The 25,833-nt window shown below is 48.8% G+C and overlaps 10 protein-coding genes across 10 annotated transcripts; 5 read left to right on the plus strand and 5 right to left on the minus strand.

The window, feature by feature from the left end:
- Positions 1–330: 330 nt before the first annotated feature.
- Positions 331–2,261, minus strand: DFJ58DRAFT_655785 (uncharacterized protein; the record flags this gene model as incomplete). Its single annotated transcript, XM_041381870.1, has 7 exons — positions 331–922; positions 972–1,165; positions 1,215–1,322; positions 1,371–1,690; positions 1,740–1,819; positions 1,881–2,021; positions 2,077–2,261. 7 exons carry the CDS (start codon positions 2,259–2,261, stop codon positions 331–333), a joined length of 1,620 nt encoding a protein of 539 aa, XP_041247181.1.
- Positions 2,262–3,079: 818 nt separating this feature from the next.
- On the minus strand, positions 3,080–4,845 carry DFJ58DRAFT_772601 (uncharacterized protein). The gene is made up of 9 exons (XM_041389234.1): positions 4,681–4,845; positions 4,623–4,633; positions 4,340–4,577; positions 4,287–4,293; positions 3,973–4,246; positions 3,803–3,944; positions 3,687–3,748; positions 3,589–3,630; positions 3,080–3,518 (listed from the first exon to the last, which is right to left on the minus strand). Exons 1-9 carry the CDS (start codon positions 4,756–4,758, stop codon positions 3,356–3,358), a joined length of 1,017 nt encoding a protein of 338 aa, XP_041247182.1. The 5' UTR covers positions 4,759–4,845; the 3' UTR covers positions 3,080–3,355.
- A 123-nt stretch (positions 4,846–4,968) lies between these two features.
- DFJ58DRAFT_772603 (uncharacterized protein) lies at positions 4,969–7,011 on the plus strand. The gene is made up of 7 exons (XM_041389235.1): positions 4,969–5,390; positions 5,444–5,497; positions 5,550–5,569; positions 5,646–5,898; positions 5,952–6,313; positions 6,366–6,631; positions 6,687–7,011. The coding sequence occupies exons 1-7, from the start codon at positions 5,060–5,062 to the stop codon at positions 6,847–6,849; spliced, it is 1,449 nt and encodes a 482-aa protein (XP_041247183.1). The 5' UTR covers positions 4,969–5,059; the 3' UTR covers positions 6,850–7,011.
- A 262-nt stretch (positions 7,012–7,273) lies between these two features.
- Positions 7,274–8,559, minus strand: DFJ58DRAFT_714903 (ketopantoate reductase PanE/ApbA C terminal-domain-containing protein; the record flags this gene model as incomplete). The annotated part of the gene is made up of 3 exons (XM_041384067.1): positions 7,274–7,525; positions 7,548–8,431; positions 8,523–8,559. 3 exons carry the CDS (start codon positions 8,557–8,559, stop codon positions 7,274–7,276), a joined length of 1,173 nt encoding a protein of 390 aa, XP_041247184.1.
- Positions 8,560–8,620: 61 nt separating this feature from the next.
- Positions 8,621–10,655, plus strand: DFJ58DRAFT_772614 (Aldo keto reductase). Its single transcript, XM_041389236.1, is given in 11 exon segments — positions 8,621–9,113; positions 9,224–9,239; positions 9,289–9,312; positions 9,364–9,366; positions 9,386–9,475; positions 9,622–9,651; positions 9,705–9,855; positions 9,912–9,990; positions 10,042–10,078; positions 10,101–10,293; positions 10,349–10,655. 11 exon segments carry the CDS (start codon positions 9,058–9,060, stop codon positions 10,522–10,524), a joined length of 855 nt encoding a protein of 284 aa, XP_041247185.1. The 5' UTR covers positions 8,621–9,057; the 3' UTR covers positions 10,525–10,655.
- Positions 10,656–10,832: 177 nt separating this feature from the next.
- Positions 10,833–13,231, plus strand: DFJ58DRAFT_655625 (uncharacterized protein; the record flags this gene model as incomplete). The annotated part of the gene is made up of 3 exons (XM_041381859.1): positions 10,833–12,258; positions 12,740–12,990; positions 13,043–13,231. 3 exons carry the CDS (start codon positions 10,833–10,835, stop codon positions 13,229–13,231), a joined length of 1,866 nt encoding a protein of 621 aa, XP_041247186.1.
- Positions 13,232–14,818: 1,587 nt separating this feature from the next.
- DFJ58DRAFT_772621 (uncharacterized protein) lies at positions 14,819–16,749 on the plus strand. Its single transcript, XM_041389237.1, has 2 exons — positions 14,819–16,335; positions 16,358–16,749. Exons 1-2 carry the CDS (start codon positions 14,917–14,919, stop codon positions 16,622–16,624), a joined length of 1,686 nt encoding a protein of 561 aa, XP_041247187.1. The 5' UTR covers positions 14,819–14,916; the 3' UTR covers positions 16,625–16,749.
- A 113-nt stretch (positions 16,750–16,862) lies between these two features.
- On the plus strand, positions 16,863–18,301 carry DFJ58DRAFT_772622 (uncharacterized protein). Its single transcript, XM_041389238.1, has 4 exons — positions 16,863–17,179; positions 17,233–17,732; positions 17,761–17,855; positions 17,884–18,301. The coding sequence occupies exons 1-4, from the start codon at positions 16,947–16,949 to the stop codon at positions 17,935–17,937; spliced, it is 882 nt and encodes a 293-aa protein (XP_041247188.1). The 5' UTR covers positions 16,863–16,946; the 3' UTR covers positions 17,938–18,301.
- A 1,128-nt stretch (positions 18,302–19,429) lies between these two features.
- Positions 19,430–23,046, minus strand: DFJ58DRAFT_772623 (WD40-repeat-containing domain protein). The gene is made up of 10 exons (XM_041389239.1): positions 22,965–23,046; positions 22,684–22,924; positions 22,300–22,622; positions 21,566–22,249; positions 21,236–21,512; positions 21,014–21,207; positions 20,861–20,965; positions 20,701–20,814; positions 19,948–20,649; positions 19,430–19,888 (listed from the first exon to the last, which is right to left on the minus strand). Exons 1-10 carry the CDS (start codon positions 23,005–23,007, stop codon positions 19,764–19,766), a joined length of 2,808 nt encoding a protein of 935 aa, XP_041247189.1. The 5' UTR covers positions 23,008–23,046; the 3' UTR covers positions 19,430–19,763.
- Positions 23,047–23,121: 75 nt separating this feature from the next.
- Positions 23,122–25,786, minus strand: DFJ58DRAFT_772627 (uncharacterized protein). The gene is made up of 11 exons (XM_041389240.1): positions 25,720–25,786; positions 25,347–25,562; positions 25,189–25,294; positions 24,931–25,091; positions 24,791–24,875; positions 24,715–24,732; positions 24,615–24,666; positions 24,389–24,570; positions 24,347–24,350; positions 23,595–24,300; positions 23,122–23,541 (listed from the first exon to the last, which is right to left on the minus strand). The coding sequence occupies exons 2-11, from the start codon at positions 25,544–25,546 to the stop codon at positions 23,331–23,333; spliced, it is 1,725 nt and encodes a 574-aa protein (XP_041247190.1). The 5' UTR covers positions 25,547–25,562; positions 25,720–25,786; the 3' UTR covers positions 23,122–23,330.
- Between the last annotated feature and the right edge of the window lie 47 nt (positions 25,787–25,833).

Here is a 25,833-nt window from a genome sequence, read left to right on the forward strand (position 1 = left end):
TCATGCGAAATTGTATGACAAATTACAATGTGGGATAAAACGCATGTTTTAGACACAAACGGTAAGATTAATAGAACATATGATCGTGATCGATCGATAAATCTGCCTACTGTTGCAGAGGAAATCGGATGTCCATTCGACAAAGATCCCCGTCCAATAGCTCGAGGGATTGTCAGTACACGAAAAGCTAGGATGAAGAATATTGTAGCAAAGATAATGTCCACAACTATCGATAACACATAGTAAATGTCTGGGTTATACGTAGGTACCAGTACTTGGGGTAATTCGCACAGTTCGGTTCCCCTTCGCTTCCGTCATGGTAGTATCATTTCACAGTAAATCGTCCATTGTCTGGAGCATGTTCTCCCAGAACTGCTCCACCATTACCTTATCAAAACCATTCACATCATATCCGAGGCTGACCCACAACTTGCCAGCGAACGTGTACCCAAATAGCAGCATGCCCCCAGATCGCTGCCGCGAACCAGTTGTCAATGTGTGGAGCCTGATAGCGGGGAAGGTTCCATGTTTGTATATCCCATCGAGATTTCCTAGAAGGGATAAGCCAATCAATGCGGTAGAAGGCGTACGTAGTGCGGTGTCCGCGGCCGGAATAGGAGGAGGGGGGACAAATGTTCCACGTTCCCTTTCATCGTCTTCTTTAGCCCAAAGACGAGCCCGCTGTCCCCTCTCTTCAGCCATCAAGAGACTACGTGACACGATCATCCGGTTTTTGGCAGCTTGGGTGCTCTGCTCCTTTGCAACCCGAGCCCGATGCCAGAATACCGAGGACAAGTCCGTCGATCGAGGTATAAATGTTGGAAGGATCACGTTGAAATAGCCGATCGCAAGAAACCAGTACGAATCATTTGCTGGCTTCACCGTGAAATATGGGCGCAGGTTTAAAGCCGAGTACATCATCCTGCCCAAAGGTTGGATATGGAAGGCATAATCAAAATGTCTTGACTTACATTGACAAGTCTTGTTTCTCAGAGCACATCTTTGCCCAAGCAATGTTACAAGCGGCGAATATGGCTGCGGAGACGGAAACACCATGTGTTTTGCATCTTTTTAGAATGGCTTTCGTCCGCTCAGGGTCATAGGAAACAGTCGGGACAATGGTATGCCTGGGCTGCTTTGTTTGTCGACGGAACGAATGTCCGCCCTACCAAGTTGTCAATAGACTATCCATCAAGAAAAGGCACAATATTCACCACAAGTCTTCGCTGACTCAACTGGAAGTCGACCTTTTCAGCTGCAGTGCGCATTTTACTAGGACCGACGGTGAAGTTGTCTTCCATGGCATTCGGTAATACAGCAGTCTGAAGTTGTTACTCAGCTAATTTTGAGACCGCACAAAAGATGCATACCCTGGTAGAGTCTGCGCCCCATCGAGAGCTGAGTTCTTCCTTCAGCTGAGCTTCAAGTTCAGCAATGGTTTTGTCACCGCCGAGCAGTCCAAACAAGTCGTTTGCAAATTGGTGGAGTGCCATACCATCTCCCAAAAAGTGAGCGGCACAAATCATGATGTCATGATTATATGAAGGAGATTCGCGTTCATTAATCGGTGACGTAGAGCGAGGCGTTATAGGGGGACTAGGTAAAGATGTGCCTCCTTGAGACACAATAAGGTAGGACAAACGGTCATTCGACAACGTTCGTGTTCCATTTAGGTACGAATCAATGAGTTCTACAACTCGCATAAATATCAAAAAATCGTGACATCAACATGGGCTTACCATCTTTGGTCGAAGTTCTGTATTCCAAATTGCAGTCCGCATCAACCAAAGCATATTCCGGAGATTGAGGGGGCGTGAACCTGGAGAGATTAAAGCCGTGTTGTTGTAAACATTAAGCTGGGAGCTGCCAGTGCAACTTACACAAATTTGACGTCGTCATAACCTTGCATAACGACCTTTGAAGCCAAGAGTGGATGGCGAATACGAAGGATTGCCCAGACCATACGAACACGGGCCCGGCGAACGACGTGCTCTGGAGCAACGAAGCCCAGATGAAGGTACCTACGGAGGTCATATAAGATCTCCGTATAATGAAGAAATGTCTCGGAAGGCTCACATGTCATTAACGCCGCTCGCGCGAGACGGAAGAAAGTAAGATAGTTCACTGTTGCCCAATGGGCGTTCTACCCACCATGCATCTTTCAGAGATGAGCAATAGCGGCTTCCTTGAGGTTTCACCTCTGAGTCCTCGTCGGAGGCACTGCACGAGGCATCCAACGGCACTGGAAGCGAGGAATCCATATCCTCTTGATCGCTTGGTAGGGGAGGGGCATCTTATACCATTTCATTTTGCTTGCCCTGCAATCGGTTTAGTGCTTTTACAAAATTCTTGAATGGGACGTGCCGATCAAACTTAATCTCGACCCGGTTCGGGTTCGTTGAAGTTCGGTTTACAATGAGCTGTTTACTACTATTTGGACGTCATTGTTGCGGCGAAAGAGCGCACGTATTTTAAATACTTACTGTCACCAGCCTCGTCGATGCATCAACCAACGGATCGTCACGGCCCAGGATGGCCGAGGCAGCTTGTAGATGAAGCTCAATGACGCGTGACGCGTGACACTTGACGTCTGGCTATGTCAAAAATCGCCCACGGCGCCCGCGATACGCCTTGATTTGAATTTTGGAAGCCACCCATTATGACTCACTCAGCATATCACTGCGCTTGTCATGGGTTCTCAGGCCCTCGAGGTCTCGGCTGTCAAACTGCTCCCCCTTGTCCTAACTTTTATCCATTAGGAACTACCGGATTCCAGGGACTTCTATGACGTGATTCCTTGGCCAACCCGTGACAGACGTATGATAACAGCACGCCTCGGATGTCAAGCTTTCAAGGCTCACGAGTCCACAATCCTGATCATGCGACAGCAATCGCGTGATTATCTGGATACGATCGACGATGGAGAACGTAAATTCGAATCGCAACACTGAGGCTTTCTCAAGACTGTCGTCCCTGACGACTCCGAACATCAGTTAAAGACCTCAAGGTATCTGACGGATACAGCCTAATATATTGCGCAGTCAGGCCATCATCGTTTCGAGAAACTGATGATCAACTTAGCTTCAAGAAGCTGTACCAGTGTAGTTGTTCGTGACGTGTCACCGACAGTAATTATAGACACGCAAACACGATAGATATAGCTAATGACTTGCAAGTGCGTAATGTGCGTAAGTGTCTGTAAGTTGTCCGTCGATGGTAAACAAGAGTGCTACTAGTAAGAATTGTCCCGGGTGAACATATACCCGCTGTAATGATCACTCACGACAAAATTCCGTGCCTAATAGAGACACGAGCGTTAACGTTCAGGCCCTCAGGGACAGTTTGTTACACTTTTTCATCTTCCTACCGGCTCTCCGAAAACCACCGTAACCTCACCATCGCCATCACCATGGTCATCATCAGAATCTTCCTCGGATTTCCTATTTCCTATAGCCTCGAGGTCAACATCCTTGCGCGGCGGAGGGGCGGTTTCAAATGATTTGACCCAGGTATAATAACTAATTGCCAGGAACAAATGGGCCATCAGTGCTCCTACAAGATCGAGGCTTCAACAGTACAGGCACGTACATGGTGCCTATCGTGATAACCAGAATAGACCCTGCGCGATTGCTGTGCGAAGGTAGAGATTATCTCGGAGTCTTTATGGATCCGAACTGAGTACATACACCGTCATTAAGTCTTTGAGTAGCCAGACGCCCAACAGGGTTTGAATAACAGATCGTAAGGCCTGCAGCAATGAAATGGTCCCATAAATGCTCTGTATACAGTGAAGATGACTTACGCTAGAGAACATATGTGTGATAGGACTTGTAACCTTGATGCTGAGCAGGCCGGCAATACAAAGTAAGAAACCGAAGACGCCGGTCACGATACTCCCCCATAGAAACACTTGTCCGTCCCAATTCGAATCGTGGATAAGGATCCTCAAGGGTGGAAATTTCTCTGTAAAACAAGACAAAAGGGAAAAGAAAAATTGCCGAGCCCAAGTTGGTCCAGTATGCAAGTTGAATAGTTGAGTTGTTACAATAAGGAAGGGAGGACTTGATAAGAACAGCATGAAAAGCGATGAAAAGCGACGAAAGGACGCCATAGAACAGAGAAAGACCTGAAGGCGCAACATGGGCGGGCACTGTCGCAGAAATAGGTGCTACGCCGAGCAAGAAACCTATGGCAACTGTCCCAGCAGCAATTCCAACTCGGACAGAAGGCACAGTACGAGTGTGCACTGGAGAATACAATGATGGTCAGAGGTAGGACAAGGCCACGCGCAATCTGTGGAGTTAAACAGCGATCTTTGCATTTCTAGGAGACCACACACCTGGAAAAAAGAAGCCTCAACATCGCGAAGGCAAAGAGTGTTGAAAATGAGTCCAATGATGTTGACAAGGACTACAGGCGTGAGCTTCTTCGCGGTCTCGAGCTCAAGCTTGGGTATCTCGACACGTGTAATGAACATAGCCGCCACGTGGAGGAGCACGACTGCGATAAGCAGCTGCAGGAGGAGGAAGAGCAGCGGTAAATCCGGTGAACCTATTAAGAACAGTTTTATTCCTGCGCTCGGAGCTTGAGTCAACGTCCACACTCTAGCTAGACCATCTTACACAAAAACCATCTGCCAGTGTGTTTGTTAGGGGCTAGAGTCACGTACAAACCACTCACCACTAGTGCAGCAGACATGTAAAAGCCCACGACCGCCGCCACCTTTGGTGTGTTCGCGTCGAAATACCTGTTATTCATCCTTTCCAGAATGGGGGATACTGGAAGAACACATAGAGATCAACTTGTGCTTTTTAGCGTGGAAAGCATGGTGACTGTATCTGAAACTGTCGGAGCGAGCTGGTTCATCGTTCGGGTGAGCCAAGTTACCGGAATTCTCGAAATGGTAAGCGTAGATCAGGGGCCGAACGGGGTAATATCACCGTCACCACTTTCGCACGAGACCCGTCAAGTCAAGTCAACGCGTCACACCGGAACGTGATAATCAATATATCGGTCCCCCTAGCGCATTATACAAATGGATAATTCGATATGAGTCTCGATGCTCCCACCCTTGTCTAAACTTGTCATGGACAGAACTTCATCAGATGAGTTTCTGCTGGGAGCAAGCTCTAAACAAGATCCATACGACGACCCAGACTCGGAGAGCCCTTTTATTTCTACATTCCGTGCTAGACCTATGACACCCGCTAACAGTAGAAGGCGAACTTTCAGGACGCTTTGCACAGTTCTGGCAGCTGTTTCCTTGCTCAGCTTTGGATTTGTCCTGCTCAAGCCCTTGAGCTATCTTGACATTGAGGAGGCGCCCATGTATCCGGCTACCTTTAACTCGCAGTTGTATGTCCAAGGTCCGCCCACTCAACGCTTTCGAGGTCAGTTAATTCGTTCGAGACATTCTTCTCGAATCTCACAGCACTGACCCCAGATAACCTTCGTAACGACACAAAGTACATTACATCGTGGATTTCTGCGGGATGGAGTACGTCACCTACCCACCGCCATGTACGCTACTGACCGCAGTTACTTGCTAGCGAATGACGTGATGACCTATGTAAGTCAATGAACCGATTTTTTTCCGCTTACTCACAGACACTAGGGAAATTTGATTTACCTCGCACTCATAACAGAAGCGTATACCCATAATTGCGAAGTTCATCCCTTCTCATGTCGACAACAGTGCACCTCCATTTGCTTTTGGGGAGGTCATTGACATTCCTCGGCTCAGCCAAGCCATAGAGAGTCCTGTAATTGAATGGCACGAAGTAAAGGACTCGGAAAGCGAGGTTCTCGACGACCTTGGCTGTTGGAATGTCTGGGAAAGCGTTCAAAAGCTGGAACCCCGTCCTCGGGAAAGTCCTTCCCTCGGTTTACTCAGGCTCGGTGAGACAAATTTGGACATCTTTAGTCGGTGATTATCTGAGCGGCGATTACAGATGTCTCATGGACGCGAACCCCAGATTGGGTCAAGCTGAGTCCTCCTGCCATAGGAGACAACCATGCTTCCTTTTGGTCACTTGCAACCCTTGCGTTTCCGGAGACTCGCTCAAACAGCCTGGAATTAACGAACCGTCCTTCTCCACAGCATCAGGTTTCCCTTCCCCCGGATGATCAGCTACTATGCTTCGATTACCTGTACTACGTAGGCGCCCAGAATGCGTGGGAATGGGAATCGGACTATTCTCCTGCATGGAGATTTGTAGGCCAACACATGCACTGGAATGCGAGCCTCGAAAGGCTTGCCGATGAACATGCTCGGCGCGCTATGAATGTGCCAATTAATGAACCAACACCACCCGTGAGTGATAACTTCGGTTCCAGAATTGTTCCATGGATCTAACTGTTGATAGTATATATCTATCCATATACGGCACGGGGACTTCCGCAATTACTGTAATGATCTGCCTTTGGATCAGTGTTTTGCCTCGTTGCCTGTCATTGCGCGCAGGGTGGCCGAGGCGCAAGAGGAGCTGCGCACACAAAAAAGTATCGAGGTCACACAAGTTATTATGACGAGCGACGAGCGTGACCCGGAATGGTGGTCGGGGGTCAGGGCAATGGGCTGGACTTGGGTGGATTATGCAACAGAGCGGACAGAGGAGATCTACGGAAAGTGGTGAGCCGAATAGATGCCGTATTTTCCTTCTGATGCTAGAAGCTGTGATTGTCAGGTATCCAGTGTTCATTGACGCTGTTATTCAATCAAATGGAGCCGGCTTCGTCGGCACTCATGGCTCCACAATGACCACTCTAGCCCGTCGCAGAGTGGAGTCGTGGCATGGTGGACCAACTCGAGTCGTCAAATGGGGCTCGCCAAACGCTGATGATCACTGATATCTGATCGGTGGAATGGAAGATGATCTTGCGCCGTAGATATTATTGGCTGGAATGGATCTTTATCTTTGCATTTTTAGACTTTGTATCTAAGTCGATCACATGGACACACCTCATGTACCAACGGACTATAATGCGCACATTGTATAGAGTACAGACGTGATTGACATGTCTCAGTCGATGAGGATATCTTAAACGTAGGGACTTCTATCCTCGGATACCATGGTAGGTCGGAACTTTCCGCCGTTAAACTGCCTGACGACGCAGTGCATCCAACCCCTTGTACCAACTTGATAGCTTATCAAGGCGCCTAGTAAGGCCGCCGACTGAGTATATACACAGATGACTCAACCTAATCATGCAGAAGTAAGCAAGCAGGTGGACGAGAAGACAGTAAGACCCACTCAAGATACCCCAGAAGAGTCTAAAACGTCTGATCGATGGGTATGGAGCACCGCATCTTGACTAATTGAACAAGGGCCCTATTGACTGGCATAGGAATATTATATTGTTCCCCTAGCCTAACTAGGTAGCCGTTTAGGAAGTCGATTTCGGTTGGGTTGTTCTTCCTTATGTCGGAGAGCATAGATGACATGTTGCCTCGTGTTACGTGTGTTACGCGCAAGACTTCGCGTTCAAGAGCATCTGCTCCCAGTTCTTTTGGAACACGTCCCCACTGGCACCTGGCTCTTATCTACGCTGGGAGCTAGAGAATCGAGCCATGATTGCGTGTCCGCTTCAATCTGTGCACAGAAAGCAGCAGCAGCTTCTTCGCAGACGCTGCGCATCATATTCTGTGACGACTCGTCCTTGAATAAACCGCCATTCCGGCAGCCTAGGACGGCGGTGAGCGGATTCACGATGGCATTCACCACGAGTTTCTTGCGCATCGCGAGTTGGACCTCTGTAATAGGACTCCATTTGCATCCAAGAGCATCGAGAGATCGTAATACGGCTACCGTATGGCGTAGGCTGCGGTACTGGTCGAATGAAGGGTCATCTGGATGTGTGATGTCATCCAAAACGAGTGATCTCTCATACAGCGGCTTGCTTTCATCCGCCATGGATGTTTCGAAATCGCGCTTGCGGCTATCTGGAACAATCCCAAATGTGATGTCCCCAATTCCCGCATGAACTACATGGAAGGCTGACTTGAGCCATGCTCCGTGGGTATTTGATGCCAAGATAAAGTGTGGTCTGCTTTCCGGGTTGCGGAATATCCGCTGGACGAGGTCTTCATATAATCCCATGCCATTTTGTAAGAGCACGACGGTACTACGAGAGGTGAGGCGTGGAGCCAGATGTGACAGTGCAGGCGCAGTACTATGCGCTTTGGTCGTTATGAATAATGCGTCGATAGGTTCTGTCCGTAAATCTCCGTCGCTGGGGGTGAATCCGGCGCTCTCCTCCCTTGAAAGTTTGGGATTGAAGCGCACTCCACCACCTGATCCGCTATGCTTGTCGAACACCTCGATATCGAAACCGTCTGTGGATTGTCGGATTCCTTGATTTTCAACTGTTATTTTCGCAGCTGCATTTTGTGGCGTCCACGCCTGCTTGGCAGTCTTTTGGATGAGAGTGACTGGGTGCGTGCGTGGAAGAAGCTGATCGTAAGTTATGTGCGAGAAGGCAGCCGATGGGCCCGAGCCCAAGCACGTAGAAACGCATGTCACCGATACTAATTAATTCCTCAGGTGCCAAACTAGACATTCACGCTGACGGTAAAAGGTTCATGTGACATTCGTTATAGAATAAAGGAGATCGGACGCACTCGACGGGAGAAGGAGAAGTTCGTGGTGTGAATGACTGCCACGAAATATTAATGAGTCACACGGGTGTGTGCATGTAACGTTGGTTAAAAGAACGTCTTCGAGTTCGTCGTCGTCGTCGCCTGCCACGTTGACAGGATGAATGTCGGGGAAACCCCAGGCAAAGTTCTATTTCCCGCGAGACCACGTGCCAGGACGAATGCATTGGCGACGGCGGCCAAGCCTTCGAACGCTCATTGTGAGCTTGAAGCTTAGCATGGCACCCTAAATTATTATATTTGTGCCTCTTTTCTAGTCACGAGAACGTTGAGTCTCCTGAAAAAGTATAATCTTCTATCACGAGGTGAAGTTTCGGACCGTTCGATAGAAATTTAAAGGTCTCTCAGCGATCCCATTGTTACTCTGATACTCCCACTTCATTTTGTCCATTTCACTAGTCATGGCCTCGATTGTTTTGAAGAGAACTCAACAAAAGGTCGGTGACACACGATTTGTGTAGATCAAATGCTGATTCCATGGATTCGTAAAGATGCCCGTGGTCGGGTACGTACTGATTATCGATTATACACAGGATCAGAATTGCATTAACCTCAATTTACCTACAGCTTCGGGCTCTGGAAGGCAAGTCTACTGAAATTAAATTGGACACCTGAGCTGAAGTGCTGTCCAGGTAACTAAATCCACGTGCGCTGACGTGAGTTCCAGATCTTTAAAAGTGATAAGGCGTTCTTATCCTGTTTTCTAGACCGTGTACAACGCGATTAAAGCGGGGGTACCGTCTTCTTGATGGTGCCGGTGACTACGGAAACGAGAAGGAGGCAGGTGAGGGTGTGCGCCGAGCTATTGCGGACGGCCTCGTCAAGCGAGAGGACCTATGTGAGTATTTCTCGCCCTTGAACCAGCTCACGAATTGATTTGCTTTTCATGAATCAGTCATTACGTCCAAGGCAAGATACCTTCTCACACACGTTGGATTATAACTTAGTGAATTATTGTTTTATAGCTATGGAACACCTTCCATGCCCATGATCATGTCAGTCATTTTTAGTTATTTGTAATGCAGATAATTTCTGACCGACGAATCAGGTCAAACAAATCGCCAAGATGCAACTTGGCCTCTGGGGAATCGACTACTTCGATTTGTTCCTCATCCACTTTCCCATCGCACTGAAATATGTCGATCCTAGCCACCGCTATCCCCCTGAGTGGTTCGGTGATGATGGCAAGGTCTACACCCGTAAGTCAAGCCAGTGGGTTACGATGGATGTATCTCAGATTGACATCATATCTCAGAAAACACGCCTATGCACGAGACTTGGAGTGCAATGGAGGAGCTCGTCGATGGGAAACTGACGAAAAATATTGGTCTGAGGTGATTATTGCGAATTAAGTTGTACAGTGCGTTTTTGTGAACACCCTCCAGTAACTGCCAGGGATCTTTAATCCTTGACTGTTCTCCGGTATGCCAAGTACGAGCCCCAGGTATTGCAGGTTGAGCTGCACCCATACCTTACCCAAGAAGCTCTCGTCAAACTTTGCAAGACGTTCAGCATTGCCGTGACTGCCTACTCATCGTTTGGGCCTCAATCCTACGTCGAACTTGGCGTTGACAAAGGTGCTCCTTCGCTACTCAAGCACAACGTGACTTCCGCTGTGGCCAAGACACACGGAAAGAGTGGGTGTACAATACCACTCATCTGTGACAAAACCTGACACAAGATGATTAACAGCCGAAGCTCAGGTTTTGCTGCGTTGGGCTACGCAACGAGGTATTGCTGTCATTCCAAAGTCCAACGATCTTGGCAGATTGTCAGCAAACTTGGACTGCAACTCTTTCGACCTCTCGGCATCCGAGCTTGCAGCCTTGAGTGCACTGAATATTAACCTCAGGGTGCGCGCGCACTGATGATACTTATATGACAACTGATCTAAACTTTTCGCTCCACAGTTAAATGACCCCGCTGACATCGATGGTCGCTTAGCCATCTTCGCATAAAGGCGTGACGGATAGAAGTGTAGAAACAGTGTAGAATGAATGTATACTACTGTCCAGAATGCTCGAGAACCGAGAACACTGATCTTGTTGCATGCGCAGTGACCTTGTAATTTGCTTGCTGTGCGGCCGCAGGGGCCGCAGCACCGTCGGAGTTTCAAAGCGGCTTTATCTCCTGATAGTTAGTAACATATTGCATTAGCGCCTTCCTTTCATCCCCCATGGCTACAATTGCACAATTCAAGCTTTCGAAACAAGGCGGGCTCACTCGTCGCCTGACATTCCCTGCTCACCCTAGTTGGGCCGCTTTATCCTCAAAGATTAATGAAACATTCGGTATTGCGACTGATAATATTGGCGTATCCTACCTCGACCAAGATGGGGACGAAGTAACTTTCAGCTCTGAAGAGGAGTTGCAGGACTACTATAGTACCCTCGGTGACACCAAATTCAAACTTATCAGACTTTCGGTACAGGACCTTAGCTCCCTTAGGTCCACTGATGTAGCACCCCCCCGCAACCATACCGCACCCCCACAGCACTTCCGTAACACATTCGGAGAACAGGATTCGCTGCCTTTCGTTTGGGAGGTCGATGACGAATGGCAGCGTCTCCCTGGTAACTTGGGCAGTCTTTTCTTGTCCAGTGACTCTCCGGAGAGTCCACACGCATTCGTGGAGGTTCTCGAGAGTGACGTCAGTGTCTCCAAGAAGTCTGACAACGCAGACGAAGAATCTGCCATTGGAGACACTACCCGCTCAGACGGGACATTTACTACGCCTACTTTCCGTGCAGACAAGGGCAAGTCGCGCCTCGCGATGCAGCCTACAGTTGAAGACGATGCTTCGTCTACCGATTCGGTTTTCGGCGACGATGCGCCGCCGCAGCCAAAGGCTCGTGTTTATGACTCCGACGAAGCTTCCACATTCGGCGGTAATGTCAAGTCTCCTGTCTCGGTCAATGGGACAGTGACTCCCGCTCAGGCGCAGAGTACTCCTGTCATTTCTGGGCAGGTTCTTCCTGAGGCTGTGCTGAAATCCACCGAAGATTCTAACGCACCCATCGTTGATGACCCTGCCCTCCCCGCCTCGGGCAGCACAGGGGCATCGTCTCTCACTCATGACGTAGCCGTCTTCTTGAACACAGTTTCCGGTATTGTCTCCTCTCACCCAGAATTATCAGAGGGTCTTCGTAACATCGTTTCCAATGCCACAAATGGGACATACTGGACCGCGCATCGTGATGCACTCTCTCGCGCTGCCGAGAAAATTCAACAGGAAACTGGTAGGACCGTGGAAGAGATTCAGAATGCGGAAGAGGAGGCTAGCGCCAGAGTTGCAGACGCCCTTGGTGGAATTTTCCGTATCTTCGGCGAAGCCGTCCAAACTGCTAGGACAACAACTGAGCCATTCCGGTCACCTGCCGCTCAAGATGTACCTATAGCCCCAGAATCTGCACCTGAGCCTCAGTGCTCCCGACCTCGCGAATTTATCCCATATCCAGGACCTCCTCCTCCAGGTCATTTCCCGCCTCATCCTCATCATCGTTGGGGCCCTCCCCCTCCGCCGCCGCCTGGTCGCCGTCATGGGTGGCCCCGACCCCCTCCACCCTTTTGGGGTCTTTCAGGCGGGCGCCAAGAGGAGGTTGGTCCACATGTGGATCATCACAATGCAATCCGTGCAAGGATGAGCGATATCCGCACTACGTTGGCGGAGGCACGCAACCGGCGTTTGGGAAATTTAGCACCGGGCAACCCGCCTCCCACTTCTAACGCACCTGCTGCGCCACAAGCGCCTGTTGTACCACCCTCTCCCGTAGTGCAGGGTGGGTTGTCTGACTCCAGCATATTCAGGAGCACTTCACCCACCCAAGAGGAGCTCAGGGCTGATGTTGAACGCGCCAAAGCCGACTATAAGATGCGCAAGGAGAGGTATCGTCAGGCTAAGGCCAGCAGAAGATTGGCAGAACGCGAACAAGTAAAGGAATCTAGTGGAAGGTATTTCGCTTCCCTTCGTTCTGATCAGGAGGATATTAACTCGCATCTGTAGCAATGATATTTCCGGGCTACCTACCGCTTTCGACATGACGGAGCCGAACATGAGTGGCGCAGATACATCTGTGTCTCAAGGGCCTCCTGCGGCAACCCCAGCCCATGAGCAGGTGACAGTACCTCTATCCCCTACTCCTGCAGCCGCGCCTGTGCCCTCTCAGCTTGTTACACCTGCTACACCTCAGGTCCATATCGTAAGCAATGCGAGGGGCGTGTATCCCCAACTCGAGATGTTCAGCGTCCCTAGGCGCAGCCACACCATTGGACACACTGCACACCGTGGCCTCGAGGACCGTTCCAGGCAACGCATCATGAAGAAATTGTCTGAGGTACGCTCCTTATTATTTTCTGTCTCTTAAATATCTCACGAAGTTTTTGTAGATGGGTTTCACTGAGGGCACGTATCCGAAATTGAACACCAAGGTATTGGAACAGATGGTCGCCCATCCTCCCACCACCAAAGACATCGAAGATGATATTGTGACCAACTTGATTGAGGAGCTTATTCCTTCCGCTTTTACACCTCAGGCTAGCAGCTCTAGGGAGCCTATCCCTGGCGCTTGGGCCTAGGTGTGTTGTTGTACGATGTGTGATGCAGATTCTTGACTCTATTCTGGGCTTTTAGTCTGACTTTCTGACTGTTGTATCATAAGTTCTTGTATTCTGATTAGTTATGTCAAAGTTATGGGATCGGTACAGTACTGTAAATTCAATACGTTTGTGCAACGTATGTGACTCTATTATCTCTTGATGTCCTCGGCCGATATTCTTGGGTTTTATGACTTGATCAATGGCAATCATTGTCTTGTCGGATCTTACAGACACGTCACAGTCCGGAAAATTTGATGGTAATAAGTAAATCACAAGACCATTATCCTCAAAATCCACTATATGTTCATGCAGACACCCGGCGAATCTACGCGTTGCAAACGTTTCGGACAATAGCGGGCCGCTGGTTGTTCGTGATAACGCATTTGGAGTGTCCGTGAACAGAGGAACACTCGGCCGTACCTCGTGCATCATGTTGAAAGACCGCGATGAGACAAAAAACAAACCATTGACTTGCGGGGGCTTTCGAAGAACAATTGACGGACTACAATTGTTGATCACGGATGTTACGAAGGAAAATACAGTGATAAAATTCAATCGTGCCAATCATGTCGATCCTGAGACACAGAATTGAAGTAAACTAGTATTTTCAAAGAAATATTGTATAGAAACTTATAAGTAAGATCACGGTTTCCGAATAAAACAAACATAAGTTACCCATGATATTGCGGACGTGAATTGTTTCACGGAAACAAATTTTGCCGTCGATTGCCGACGTTGTTGCTTTGTAGCCTCGTCACCTTCCATGAAATGGAAAAAAAAACCTAGCACAAAGCAACGTGAGTACTCAGTGCGGGCGTGTTATGGGTCACATACACGCCCTGAGCACTCATGGTGCTTTGTACTAGGTTTTTTTCCATCACTTGCTGACTAGAAGGAATACATCCATTGACGAACGCGCCGTGGTGGAACGTTCCGTGACGAGCACGCGCCCTTTCCCCTTTCTGTGATCACGGGCACCTATGGAAGAGCGGCATCGGCTTTGCCCATAACATTGTGTCAACCTGCTATGTTATCATGGAGGTGCCCAGTGGAGACTTGCGAACGTACGAATCATCCCTTTATTATCGTGGTACTTTCAACGAATACAGGTCGCGTCTTCCTGACATCCGGCACGCATTGCGCTCTTTGAAACGCGCTGCACCGTCTTTGCCGGGCAAGTGCAGCTCTTTCCGAGCTCTTTCTCTTGGCAGTGGGCTTGTAGACTGAAAGGCATAATCCGCTGCTTTCCCAGCAACAAACAAAGTGATTTTGGAGCGCCCACAAGGACAAACAACACGCTTTGCCTGTGAAACAGGCCACCAACCGGGTCACATATCGATTGCCAATGATATCCAGAAAATCGACGTGCCACTGTGGACCGTATAAAACCACACCGTCTGTGTCTCCTCGTTCTTCAACCGCTACATTATCAGAAACTAAAATCGTTACTCTGCTCATTTTCTCTCAATCCTTTATCCATCCCAACTATCTTAATCCGCACTTCATCGTGTCCATCTAACGCCAGACCAACCGAAAAGACAGTTGACGCCGTTATGTCAGACTTCAATCCGGCTCGACCCGCTCCGATGGTGCGTAACTTCATCGTCTTTTTGTGACTTGCTTACGAGGTGTGCAAGCAGCATCCTGTGCTTGATGCCGTTGAAATGCATATGACCGTGCCTCTGGACCGGTGGCCCAAATATGCCATCATGGGCACAGCAGATTACAAGAGACGGCAGGAATTTCTCATGAGAGACCATTTGAAGAAGCTTCCTGCGCCTGGAACAATAGACACGTCTGCCAAGGATTTGTTGCTGTCCACAACGTTCGCGCACAAGATGGCGCAAATACAGCACATCATACAGCGTCAGGGCTCGGCCGCGAATGATGACCCCCGTTACATTTACCTTTATGACGACATGCGTTTCAAACGTGACATCTTTTACTGGCGCAATTTTCGTATGAATGACTTGCCACCCGAAATCATTACGCACATCTTCCGCATCGCTGCTTGGTCAACTATTACCCCAGCTGAAGGCACGCACGTTCGCCTATTGCTCACTTCGGCGTGCGCCAAATGGCGCAGGTTGATGATCGAAGACTGCACCCTTTGGAGTGCTATCTGGTTCCGAGATCCTCCTCCGTATGAACGGTCGCTGGAGTGGTTTAAGAGGGCAGGCGGTGCACCGTTGGACATCCGCATCAATGAACATGATGCCGACTGGAAGTCCAAAGATGATGATTGGAGGTACAAAGAGGACGATCATCGGTTTACTACCCAACAGATGGAAGAGCTCATGGACAAACTCTTCGCCAAACTCTCTCAGATTCGCATGCTTGTGCTTGTTGTCGACAACTGGCCCCCTGCACTCGTAGTTTTGGACAAGCTGCAGGAAGCAGCTTATGCTGGGAAGGCCATCAACATGGAACGTTTAGAAATCCATAGGATGGGACAACCTTTAGTATGGCTCGGGCCAGGGCGTACACCTGCTGTGCTTTTCGGGGGCCAGACTCAGGCCTTGAAATATCTCTGCCTCGCCGGCGTTCACATTGACTGGAACGCGACTCCCCTTAACAACCTGTCTACTATTGACCTCAGGAAAATTGCGATGAATGTTGCGCCAACATTGGATCGTTTTCGCGAGGTTCTCCTTGCTTGCCCTCGCTTGCAGAAGTTGTCTTTGGACGGCGCAGGCCCGCAACCCAGCGCTAGAAAATCCGATCACATTCCAATTGACCTTCCCCACCTGAAGGTTCTCGTTATAGGCGGCTTCAGCATGTTGTACTCGTGCTACATTTTATCTCAGTTCAAGGCACCTAACGTTCGCGACCTGACGTTGATGAACCTGACAGGCGAAGATTACACGACAATGATCATTGCCATAACTGGTCAGTACAGGGAGCTACGACTCCTGACGCTCTACACGGTCAACACTAGTCCCACAGAGGGGGGGACGAAGGCGATGGTGAAGTTCCTATACGCGATGCCTTACCTCAGCTATCTACGAATCGCCTCAATGAAGTGGCATGTCATAGAGGCATTTAACGAAGACCCTCGAGAATATGGACTTGGGAGAGACACAGTCACTCAGTCGTTTCCCGCAGAACCGTCTAGTTCTGTGTCCAAAACTTCAGACGATAGAGTTCCAGCAATTGTCTGGAACGAAGATAGCGGAGTGGGCGGCTAGGAGGAGGGAGCTAGGCGCCCCGCTGAGAAGGGCTTATGTGAATTCTCCATATGTCAGCCAGGTAACTGCGGAGGAAGCGGAGATGATCCAACAGGTCGTGGGTCTGTTCATCGCACCTCTGGGGTCCACTACCCCCGAGGAGAGGGCATTGGCGACTTGCGACCGTTATGGAGAGACGATCTAGAGGGGAAAATCCGTACCTATTGGAATGATATATTCTAACGACATGCATAGGAAACATCTGTATACCATAATTTACCAATTTCTGCATTACTCACTATCGCAATTTATCATCTCATTCATCTCAAGACTCATTCGCGTACTTAAAGTCATCGTTTGAGCCACACGTGACTTGAGTTTTTTGGTCACGTGGTGACGTACTGTGTCGCGTAAACGCGTGTTGAATTAACAACAGGCTAAATCTTATGACCTCCTTCACACTGTCACCACCATCAGCACACAGCAAACGTATGTGCTAAGTACATATTGCCATTCTTTGTAACACCATGCCCCCACTCCAGCGTTTTGCATCCTCCTCAACGATCTCGACTGTAACTCATTCAGACACGTCTATTGCTGACACGTCGATCTCGGAATCAAACCCTCCTGTTAGTACACATGTACCCTATATTAGACGACGCAACACCCCACAGCAACTCAATGCTCTCCAGCAACTGCTCGAACTGACTCCCCATCCGACTCGGGAGCAGCGTCTCGCTTTAGCTGCAGAGCTCGACATGTGCGTTGATACGATACGAGTAGTAATACACCTTGAACTGACCTTTACATCAGGGAGCTCAAGTCTGTGACCAACTGGTTCCAAAACAGACGCCAGACAGAGAAGAGAAAATCACTTGTCTGGAATGAGAATAATCCTCCAAAAATTCACGCACCTCAATCGCGTCGTCTGAAACAACGCCATCCTAATAAATCAATATCCTCCTTCTCTGTTTCGCTTGATAAAATCGCTCAGTTGTCTGAGAGACCCTCGTCACCGTCATTACTACTATCCGCCAATCGAGCACCCCTCACTCCTTTCACTCCACGGGCTACTAACGTCCGTGGCCAATCGTCTCCAAGTCCCTCGGAGTTATGGAAACACATCCCATCATCCCCCGCTGTTCCGCAATCCTCCCCAGGTGCTGAGGAAGCTAGACTGGCTGGCCTTCCCTCACGATCAAAGACCTGGCGTTCGTTAGAATGGGCCTGTCTCAAGGCGAGGCGAGACAGGCGGGTTGACAATGAAGAGGAGGAAGACGACCTCCCTTGTCTCCCCTCTTTGAGTCACGGTAGTAGGCTCAGATGATGGGTCGCATGAAGCCCTCACCCCTGATTCTAGCGTCCGAAGCATCAACCTCTCTCCCCAGAGCAATTCTTCCTTGCTCTTTGGTGGAGAGGAACACAACAAAGGCTTAGTTTTCTGACTTGAGCAAACCTCATCAGTCAGAGGATGTCGAAGCTGCCTTGACGCTCCTTGGTTTTATGGCGCGTCGTTAACATTTCATCATCTATACCTTTCTCCTCGTGTGCAATACCTATCTACCAAGGAACCTGTTGTTGTATTCCAGTCTTTATTCGGTTTTTATTTGATACCTATGGAATGTTTGCTTTACCACATCATACCTTTGAATTCATGGCATGTATAGAATGATCCTTATTCATTGTTGCGCCCATTTTTTCCAGTCATTGGCCATAGAATGACATCCAAAATTCTAAATATAGGTCGTTTGATTGATTTTGTCCACGTGACCGCGACGCGTTGGACTTGTTAGCCGCTAGGTCATATCACTGTTACACATTTCTTTGGACCATCACTTTACTCTCGCATCTCTTTCACAGCCTATCTTACTTTCAATATTCCACATGTCTATGACATCTACTACCCGGGCCACTCGTTCAACACGGCGATCCACGACCCCGACTCCTAATCAACACAACGAAAATATGATACCCACTCCGCAGCTCGATGTCAGTCAGCCATCGCCAGAAGTACGGATCGATTCTTTGAGGAAGAGGCACCGCATGTCATCCACACAACTGATGTGTCTGGAATCGCTCTATCAAAAAGACACGCATCCGTCAAGGCACAGGAAGAACCAACTTGCAGGCGAGCTTGGCATGTAGGAGGCTGTCAGCGAACTATCTCGCCACAGGCCACTTACCTTGATAAACAGGGACTACAAAACCATCACGATCTGGTTCCAAAATAAGCGCCAAATCGCAAAACGTAGCAAACCGAGCGCACCTTGCCTACCACTTCAGATTCGGAATGCCGTTTCTCAAACCCCGGATCACCAAGCTTCCTGTGCAGTCCCCATCAGTACTCTGGCGTGTCTCTTCGCCATCGGTAAACGATACTCTACAGCCTGTGATTCTGCCACCTGTTTGTTCTGAGAAGTCACGCATAAGATCATCCCCGCAAGAACAAGAAAGTGATGTCGATGATCTACCGAAGAAGTCACTGCAGGTTAAACCTCTCCTAAACTCCTTGGGTTCATTGATGTCTTCGCGATCACCCAAAGGCTTTGCACGAGAAAGATCAAGCACAACCGACAGTGGAAAGTAAGACCAGCGTCCAGGAACTATGGCAACACCTCCCTTCATCACCGACAGCTCCAAGCTCAGTGTCCGACAGACGAAGTGAAGTTCGTAGCCCTACCCACGATGAAAAGGACACACGATATAGTAAGAGAGGCCTGACACTCGAGTGGGCTTGCGACAGACAGACGAAACGCAGACGGGCAGGAAGAGACAGTGGTAGCGGCGCCGACAGCTTGAGCAGGTTCTGGCCGCCGTTTGGGTCGTCACATCCACGTACCAGTTCAGCACTTTCGTTACTCTCATTGGTTGCGGAGAAGGTCAGCACGTCTTTGCCTGCCAGTCCTGCCCCTTCACAGGACGTGATGCACGGAGCTTCCCTCCTGTTGAACTTCAAGCATTCCTTGAGAGGACTGCGACACTGGGAAGGAAGTGGGTGTAGTACTAGCAGGTTGAGAAGGCTTTAATTTTTATGACGAGCATGAAATGACACACAACACAACATCCTCTATATCGACAACTGGTATGGAAACTTGGCTACATCGGCAACATGCAAAGCGTGAGGGTACTGGCGATGCGAAGGAGCGTTAAAATGCAACAACGGCTTAAAAATAAAATGTGATGGGCTGAAACAACAATCTCAATGAGAAATCCACGCGGCAGGATGAATTACACCTTGTGCCAAATAATAGATGTTTTATATTCAAGCTAAAGAATGTCTACTTCTTTTTTTGCCAGTTTTGGCGGGGACGGACGGCGTAGAAGCTTGCTTTTTGGAGGATGCATTAGGGTTTCGGCTTTTGGGAGGCAACTATTCGGGGTGCAGGTTTCGCATGATGGGAAGATGGAGTAGTCGGGAGTGTCAATGCGACCGGACGGGTGTCGGAATGGAACGGATAATCAGGTAGACCTTTGTGTAAATCTGCTGAGTAACCGTTTACAATAGATGACTGAGTGAGAACCATTTACCTGTGATGTCCTTGAAGAATGGTATAAATGTGTCAAGGATGTCATCATTCGATACTCTGCCCATCTCTATAAAAGCGGGCTCTTCGGTCTCCATAGCTTCAGCGGTCATATCATCAGCAACGCCCTGGATGCCACTCTGATGCTCTTTGTCCACGTTTTCCTTCAGCCGCAGCTTGAGGAAGCCGTTGATCAACGGCTCGAACAGACTTTCCATCGGCGGCATGAGGTAAGCAGGGGCATCAAAGACACTTCCTGTCTCACTGCTTTTCCAGGGAAGGGAGGTATCGCTTGTGGATGAGACGGGATTGTGAGAGACGTCGGTAAGAGCTGGTACACCAAACATCTCTTCGAAGAGAGACCGCTTAGGAACCGCCAGCCCTTTCTGGAGCGCCTTCGTTGACGAACTTGCCTCATCGGCTATGTTGATGTCGTGCCCTAGAAGCACGACACCGAAAGTGTGCGTAATTCCTACAAGGGAAAACATCCGGCTGCGAGCGAAGCGACTTGGAGCGGGGTACCAAACTAAATTCCGTATCCCGAACGGTAACGTTTGTGAAAGCAGGGGAGTCGACGACGAGATGGAGTAGACCATGAGCCCATTAGTCGTGTCTGATGATGAATGATGAATCGTTGCGAAGGTATCTTGATAAGGATGAGGTACAAGATTGACATAAGGGTGGTTGTGTCGACGATGCCAACGTACTGTAGTGTGTTCAATTCAATGCAGATCGTTAATCAAGCGGAGAGACGCACCAGAGCGATTAATAATATCACAGACAGCAAGATTGGGGCCGCCAAGAACCGCGATATACTGGCCATGATGCCCAATGAAGTGTATGGACGAGATTTTTGGGCATTCTGAACACACTATGGTCAAGTGAAGTGCATTCGATCTTGAATCATACAACGCCACAGAAGGCGTCGAGCGCAACGGCCAGAAGAGATCCATCCGGAGACCAAGCAGAGTCTCTGGGCATCTCCAGACGGAAACCGAAAGACGATCTTGAGGTCCAGGAAACTAAAAGCGGTCACAAACTGCAGGTTCAGCATGAACATCTGCACATACCTTCTACATTGCCCTTCTTATCCTTCGTACTCCGTATTCTCCAAGTTTTGACGTTTCTATCCTCACCAGTGGTCACCAGCTGGATGTCATCCGAAGGACTAAAAGATATGGATGTGACCTTGTTCAAGCCATGTGGCCGGTCTACTCTGGTATTCAATATCCAAAAAGCGGACTTCTTGTCCCACCACCATATACTTGAGGTATATCTCGCCACGGAATGACTCATTTCCTTCCCGCCGGTCGATAGTCGCCATCCACTCTCCTGATGGCGAGATCACCACGCGTTCTACTCGTGAGGGCTCTAACATCTTTTCTTCTTGCCTTGACACTCGATTCGAAGGAGACACCTCCAGCTCTGCGACGAGCATGGATGACGAAGGAGAATAGGTTTGTAGTGAAGAAGGATGGGAAGAGGGGAGAACGAGTGTCGATGATAACGAGTGAACTGCTAGTGGTGTGGCAGAGGATGAGGATGCCCAGGCACTTGACGTGACGGAGTCTGAGTTCACGATACAATTAGGTAGGTCCGTATAACACATGAAAAGGACACACCTAGTTTTATGCGAGAAAAAACTCGCGATAGCTTGAGTGTGGCAGAACTGACGAATGCAAAACTTGCATCCGCCAGCCCAAGAAGATATTCTTCCTCAGCAGTAGAACTGCGCGACACCACAACACTTTTGATCGGGGAGCCAACTCGGGGCACGAACTCTTTCTTTCCAGAGTACAGCTGCCATATGACAAGAACAGCTTCTTCACCACCAGATAACAAATATGCCCCATTCCTCGTGAACGCAACAGATGAAACTGCATGGGCATGCCAATGAAGCTCAGACGTTTGCGATCGCTTTTCTACATTAGCAACTGCTGGCCTGCCCTGATTCAAGCAGTACCATAACCGTACGACACCTTTTGCGTCACCCGTCGCAAAATAATCCTCTAATGGATGGACTGCCAAACAAGTCAATGGATCTGGTGAAACGTATTTTGTAAATCCAGACTTCAGTGCAGACACTTGTGCAACGTAGGCCTTGTGACCAGCGACCGCAATCAGCCATTCACCGCTTGCAGATACAGCAAGTCCAGCCGTATACCTGGTCTTGCCAACTGGTATGATCTGAGATGACTTGTGCAATTTTGCGCCTGAAGCAGGATTTTGAGGCTTGAGTGACACACGCAAGATGATGCAGCTCTCTTCGGAAGGAGCCTTTGCAGACCGGTTTGGTTTTGGCTGTTCTACACCGCAAATGAAAAACTAGTCGTACGTTACAGATCATATCACTCACCATCACCATCACTGCTTCCCTTCTTCTTCGTCTTTGCAGTGGCGACAAAAACGTAATCTTTTATCTTTTCATGCCCGCACACGTGATGGATAGGCTGTTCGAGATTGATCGTGTGCAACAAAATGCCCTCGAGAAAATCCCAGACTTTGATAGTGCCATCTAGAGATGCGGTGATGAGCTGAAATGAATTATGTGCACTGAGTATGGCAGATGTGATGATATCCTGGTGACCATCATCCTGTGGCCTTGGTAATGTAGAAACGACCTTGCCAGATGATGTAGAATGTATCTTGATTCTTTCCCCGACGATAGAAAAAAAGTGGCTGATCACAATAAACAGATTGATTAGATCACAAACGTGACATGTCCATGAAATCTACGCACCTCCCGTCCTTCGTGAATATTGGTGGATGTGAATTGGAGTTCGAATCAGTCAGGGATGTCCATGTTAGAGGTTTCAGTGGCTCTAGTTGTGGCATCTCGCTTTCGGGTTGTTCATTCGCATTCCCCCTCTCTTGCTCTCCCTGCTTCTTCATCCTCTGCACGCCTTCCTTAACTTTATCCTTCTCTTTCGTTTTGCTCTTTTTACTTTTCTTCTTCACCGGGGGTGGCGGACTCGTTGATTCTGCGGGACTTGGTGGGAGTAGGGACATCCTTTGGTAGACGGGGAACGAAAGGAGTGTGATTTATGACCTTGACCGCGGCCATGAGCGTTCTGAGATTTCAAGCGATCGCGAAGCATTCACAGGACTTGCAAAAAATGTCACCGCCACTTCGGCGGCATTTTCCGGTATATATCCAGAAAAGGAAATCAATCGGGACTTCACTTTCAATCATCATGTTCATTATTATAGCAGAACACGGTATCCCTATACAAACCTCGTATACGTATTGCTACAAGAACAACCTTTTAAGCTCATATGTGCAGCGGATAAACCTCGAAAGAGTTAACGCTCCAAGAGGAATATACATAAATACCAAAGCAATTAACACGAATGAGAATAGAAACATCAATCTAGGAAGCAGTGAAATCACTGTACATCCTTATAACCCACGAGTATCCGCACAGACCGGGAAGGTGTGTACAGGTCCTCCTCAGAGGCAAATTGTCGCGCTTCAAGCATCGCCCGATAGAGTCTCTCCTCCTCCACAAGCTCTGCCTTCGACATTGCCTCCCGCGGAGGAACGGACCACCCCAGCTCAGCAAGTGAGCACCACAAGGATATTCGCGCCTGCATATCACTACGTGACTGGTTCAGCAATTATAAGCATGCAGCAGAGAAAGTGGTACTCACCGCTTATAGCGGTCTATCAGTATCTCGAACTTCGTCCGACTCTCCAGTTCGGACAGCTCCTGATCGGTGTCCCACCCCCATTCTGTCAATTGCCCTGTCCGATTCCTCGTGCGATCCAAGAGTTCTTCGTACATAGCCTCTTGGCATGCCAGTACACTCTGATACGACCAGTATAATTGCATAGCGAGTGAACGTTCGTCAAGCTTGTCGATCTCGTCGAGAGGAATCAAGGACTGTGAAGCTGCAACGCCCATAGATGTACTCTCAGCCGCTGAACTATCAACTATATAGAGCGGTTTTTTTATGACATGAGCTGTTTCTGTTTCTGAGCTCAAAGTGTTGGCCGTATCGCACGAGAGCGCTGGTGAATGTGGCGAGCAATCTGCAGGATTTGTTGTTGGGCATGAGAGCGCAGAACCCTCCATATTACTGAATAACGATGATTCCCTTGATGACGCTGATTTACTCGTAGCAGAGGAGTGAGTAGACGAGAATGAAACGGCAAGGGGACGAGGCGTGGTGGACGCGTGAGGTTGTGAGGTGGTTTCAGATCTGTCCGAGGATAACGAAGCTTCCATGAGAAGCGCATTTGGTGGCAATGGTTGTGGCAATGGTTGTAAAGGGGGTAATGCAGGCATGCGGAAATGGACAATAGGTGCAGATATTACTCGACGAAAATTCGAGGTGAAATATATTGGGAGAATAGCTAATGCGCGTCAGATGCAAATGATATCACACACATACAGTGCAACCTACCTGTTGGTCGCAAGTTGATAAATCGGTTCCTCAAATACAGCGTAATACAAGCTTTCGAGTAGTACATGGTCATGAGGTAGGGGTGAGATGTCTGGTTGTGACGAGGGTGTCTTGCCATTGCGGTGATGCGAGCCGTTGGGATAGTGGACAGAATCTGAACGCTTATTGCGTGCTCGCAAAGGTGCCGTGAACCAGGTAGGCAGTGTAGGGAATAGGATATCTGGGAGTAATCAGTAGGGAGACATAGACAACATAATGATGTACCATGTTCGAGGACTTCGACGACGCCACCTGGTCGTAGGACGCGGTTCACTTCCTTGGGAGACAGTCATGATATAGTTGCAAAAGAGGGGAACGATCTCACCTCAAAAAGAACACCCCACTGGAGCCGGCATATTTAGAATGTGTTCATTGATACAATGTGAGTAAAATTAACATACCTTGTTCTCAGGAATACCCCGGCCTAAGCCGTGCATGTGAACATGGTCGAATTCGTCATCGTCAAACGGGAGTTTCGTCGTCAGACTCATCAAGGAATTCCTTAGACCCATTTACACGTTGGTTCAAAAGTATTACTCACAAGTTCCCGTGGACCCAAGAGACGCGACTCGCAATATCTGGCTCCAGTAATGAAAACGGGACTTGTACATCCACGAGGTCAAACCCGACCTTTGTGGCGTTTGTAAACTCCATTCGGGTATCAAGAATGGAGGTACTTACGAATTCGCAGTCTGGCCATTCCTTCGCAGCATCGAGTATCCACGTTCCCCCCCTAATGATGAAACACACAAACACTGTCACGTAACTGAAAGAAGGTGTGATGTAAGATGTGACTCACCCCACAACCAAGATCAAGAGAGCGTTTTGGAAAGATGTGATCTGGAAACTGGACGACGGAAACTGATTTCTTGACGTGCATAACGAAGCTGTGGTCCAGGTTTTCCCTATAACGGGCTTAACCACCTGGTCAGGCACACAGTAGCAAGACCAACTCACAGCTCTAGGACTTGTCTATCATAACTTAGAGGATACGGAGCTTTCTCTGGGTCGTAAGAATGATGGCGGTGACCATGTTTATCGAGAAAGTCCCTGTTTCGATGGACACGCCTGCCGCTGGTAGAATCAGATGCCATTGTTGTGGCTGTGCTTGGACGTGGTGGGGGCATGGAAGGAGCAACAAAGAGAAAGTTACTCATATTCCTGAAATAAATCCTAGGCGTAGGCGGGAATCGTGAGTTGAATGTTGCGGAAGACGGAACGTGTGTTTAAGAAGGGATATAATATTATTGCGAGGGACCGAGAGCGACTCGGCGTGGGACAGACTGTGATATTGAAACTAACGTTAGTGGGTAGGGAAAGTCAAACTGACCTTCCTCCTTATAGTCATCAAAGCTTGAACAAGCGGTGTTCGAGCTGGCAAATCATTCTAATAGTTGATATCATCTGATACACGCTCGTCACAATCCCTGGACAACTTGATCGG

This window comes from Suillus subalutaceus (assembly GCF_016647625.1).
Source record: "Suillus subalutaceus strain FC151 chromosome Unknown DFJ58scaffold_21, whole genome shotgun sequence".
Taxonomy (NCBI): Eukaryota; Fungi; Basidiomycota; class Agaricomycetes; order Boletales; family Suillaceae; genus Suillus; species Suillus subalutaceus.

What these genes read in the sequence shown, in the direction of transcription:
- DFJ58DRAFT_772627 (XM_041389240.1), bottom strand. Translation starts at nt 25,546, where the DNA reads ATGAGTAACTTTCTCTTTGTTGCTCCTTCCATGCCCCCACCACGTCCA. An exon ending in CTCTTGATCTTGGTTGTGGG is followed by an intron (nt 25,092 to 25,188) that starts GTGAGTCACATC and finishes GATGCTGCGAAG; the next exon opens with GAATGGCCAGACTGCGAATT. An exon ending in TCTTGGGTCCACGGGAACTT is followed by an intron (nt 24,876 to 24,930) that starts GTGAGTAATACT and finishes TTCCTTGATGAG; the next exon opens with TCTGACGACGAAACTCCCGT.
- DFJ58DRAFT_772603 (XM_041389235.1), top strand. Translation starts at nt 5,060, where the DNA reads ATGCTCCCACCCTTGTCTAAACTTGTCATGGACAGAACTTCATCAGAT. An exon ending in CGAATGACGTGATGACCTAT is followed by an intron (nt 5,570 to 5,645) that starts GTAAGTCAATGA and finishes CACTCATAACAG; the next exon opens with AAGCGTATACCCATAATTGC. An exon ending in TTAATGAACCAACACCACCC is followed by an intron (nt 6,314 to 6,365) that starts GTGAGTGATAAC and finishes AACTGTTGATAG; the next exon opens with TATATATCTATCCATATACG.
- DFJ58DRAFT_772622 (XM_041389238.1), top strand. Translation starts at nt 16,947, where the DNA reads ATGCCCCCACTCCAGCGTTTTGCATCCTCCTCAACGATCTCGACTGTA. An exon ending in CCCCTCTTTGAGTCACGGTA is followed by an intron (nt 17,733 to 17,760) that starts GTAGGCTCAGAT and finishes GGTCGCATGAAG; the next exon opens with CCCTCACCCCTGATTCTAGC. An exon ending in AGGAACACAACAAAGGCTTA is followed by an intron (nt 17,856 to 17,883) that starts GTTTTCTGACTT and finishes AAACCTCATCAG; the next exon opens with TCAGAGGATGTCGAAGCTGC.
- DFJ58DRAFT_772601 (XM_041389234.1), bottom strand. Translation starts at nt 4,758, where the DNA reads ATGAATAACAGGTATTTCGACGCGAACACACCAAAGGTGGCGGCGGTC. An exon ending in TCACACATATGTTCTCTAGC is followed by an intron (nt 3,749 to 3,802) that starts GTAAGTCATCTT and finishes TCATTGCTGCAG; the next exon opens with GCCTTACGATCTGTTATTCA. An exon ending in CTCAAAGACTTAATGACGGT is followed by an intron (nt 3,631 to 3,686) that starts GTATGTACTCAG and finishes ACCTTCGCACAG; the next exon opens with CAATCGCGCAGGGTCTATTC.
- DFJ58DRAFT_772623 (XM_041389239.1), bottom strand. Translation starts at nt 23,007, where the DNA reads ATGGCCGCGGTCAAGGTCATAAATCACACTCCTTTCGTTCCCC. An exon ending in GACCGGCGGGAAGGAAATGA is followed by an intron (nt 21,208 to 21,235) that starts GTCATTCCGTGG and finishes ATATACCTCAAG; the next exon opens with TATATGGTGGTGGGACAAGA. An exon ending in TAAGAAGGGCAATGTAGAAG is followed by an intron (nt 20,966 to 21,013) that starts GTATGTGCAGAT and finishes GACCGCTTTTAG; the next exon opens with TTTCCTGGACCTCAAGATCG.
- DFJ58DRAFT_772614 (XM_041389236.1), top strand. Translation starts at nt 9,058, where the DNA reads ATGGCCTCGATTGTTTTGAAGAGAACTCAACAAAAGGTCGGTGACACA. An exon ending in GAGCTATTGCGGACGGCCTC is followed by an intron (nt 9,476 to 9,621) that starts GTCAAGCGAGAG and finishes ATTGTTTTATAG; the next exon opens with CTATGGAACACCTTCCATGC. An exon ending in GGCCAAGACACACGGAAAGA is followed by an intron (nt 10,294 to 10,348) that starts GTGGGTGTACAA and finishes GATGATTAACAG; the next exon opens with CCGAAGCTCAGGTTTTGCTG.
- DFJ58DRAFT_772621 (XM_041389237.1), top strand. Translation starts at nt 14,917, where the DNA reads ATGCATATGACCGTGCCTCTGGACCGGTGGCCCAAATATGCCATCATG.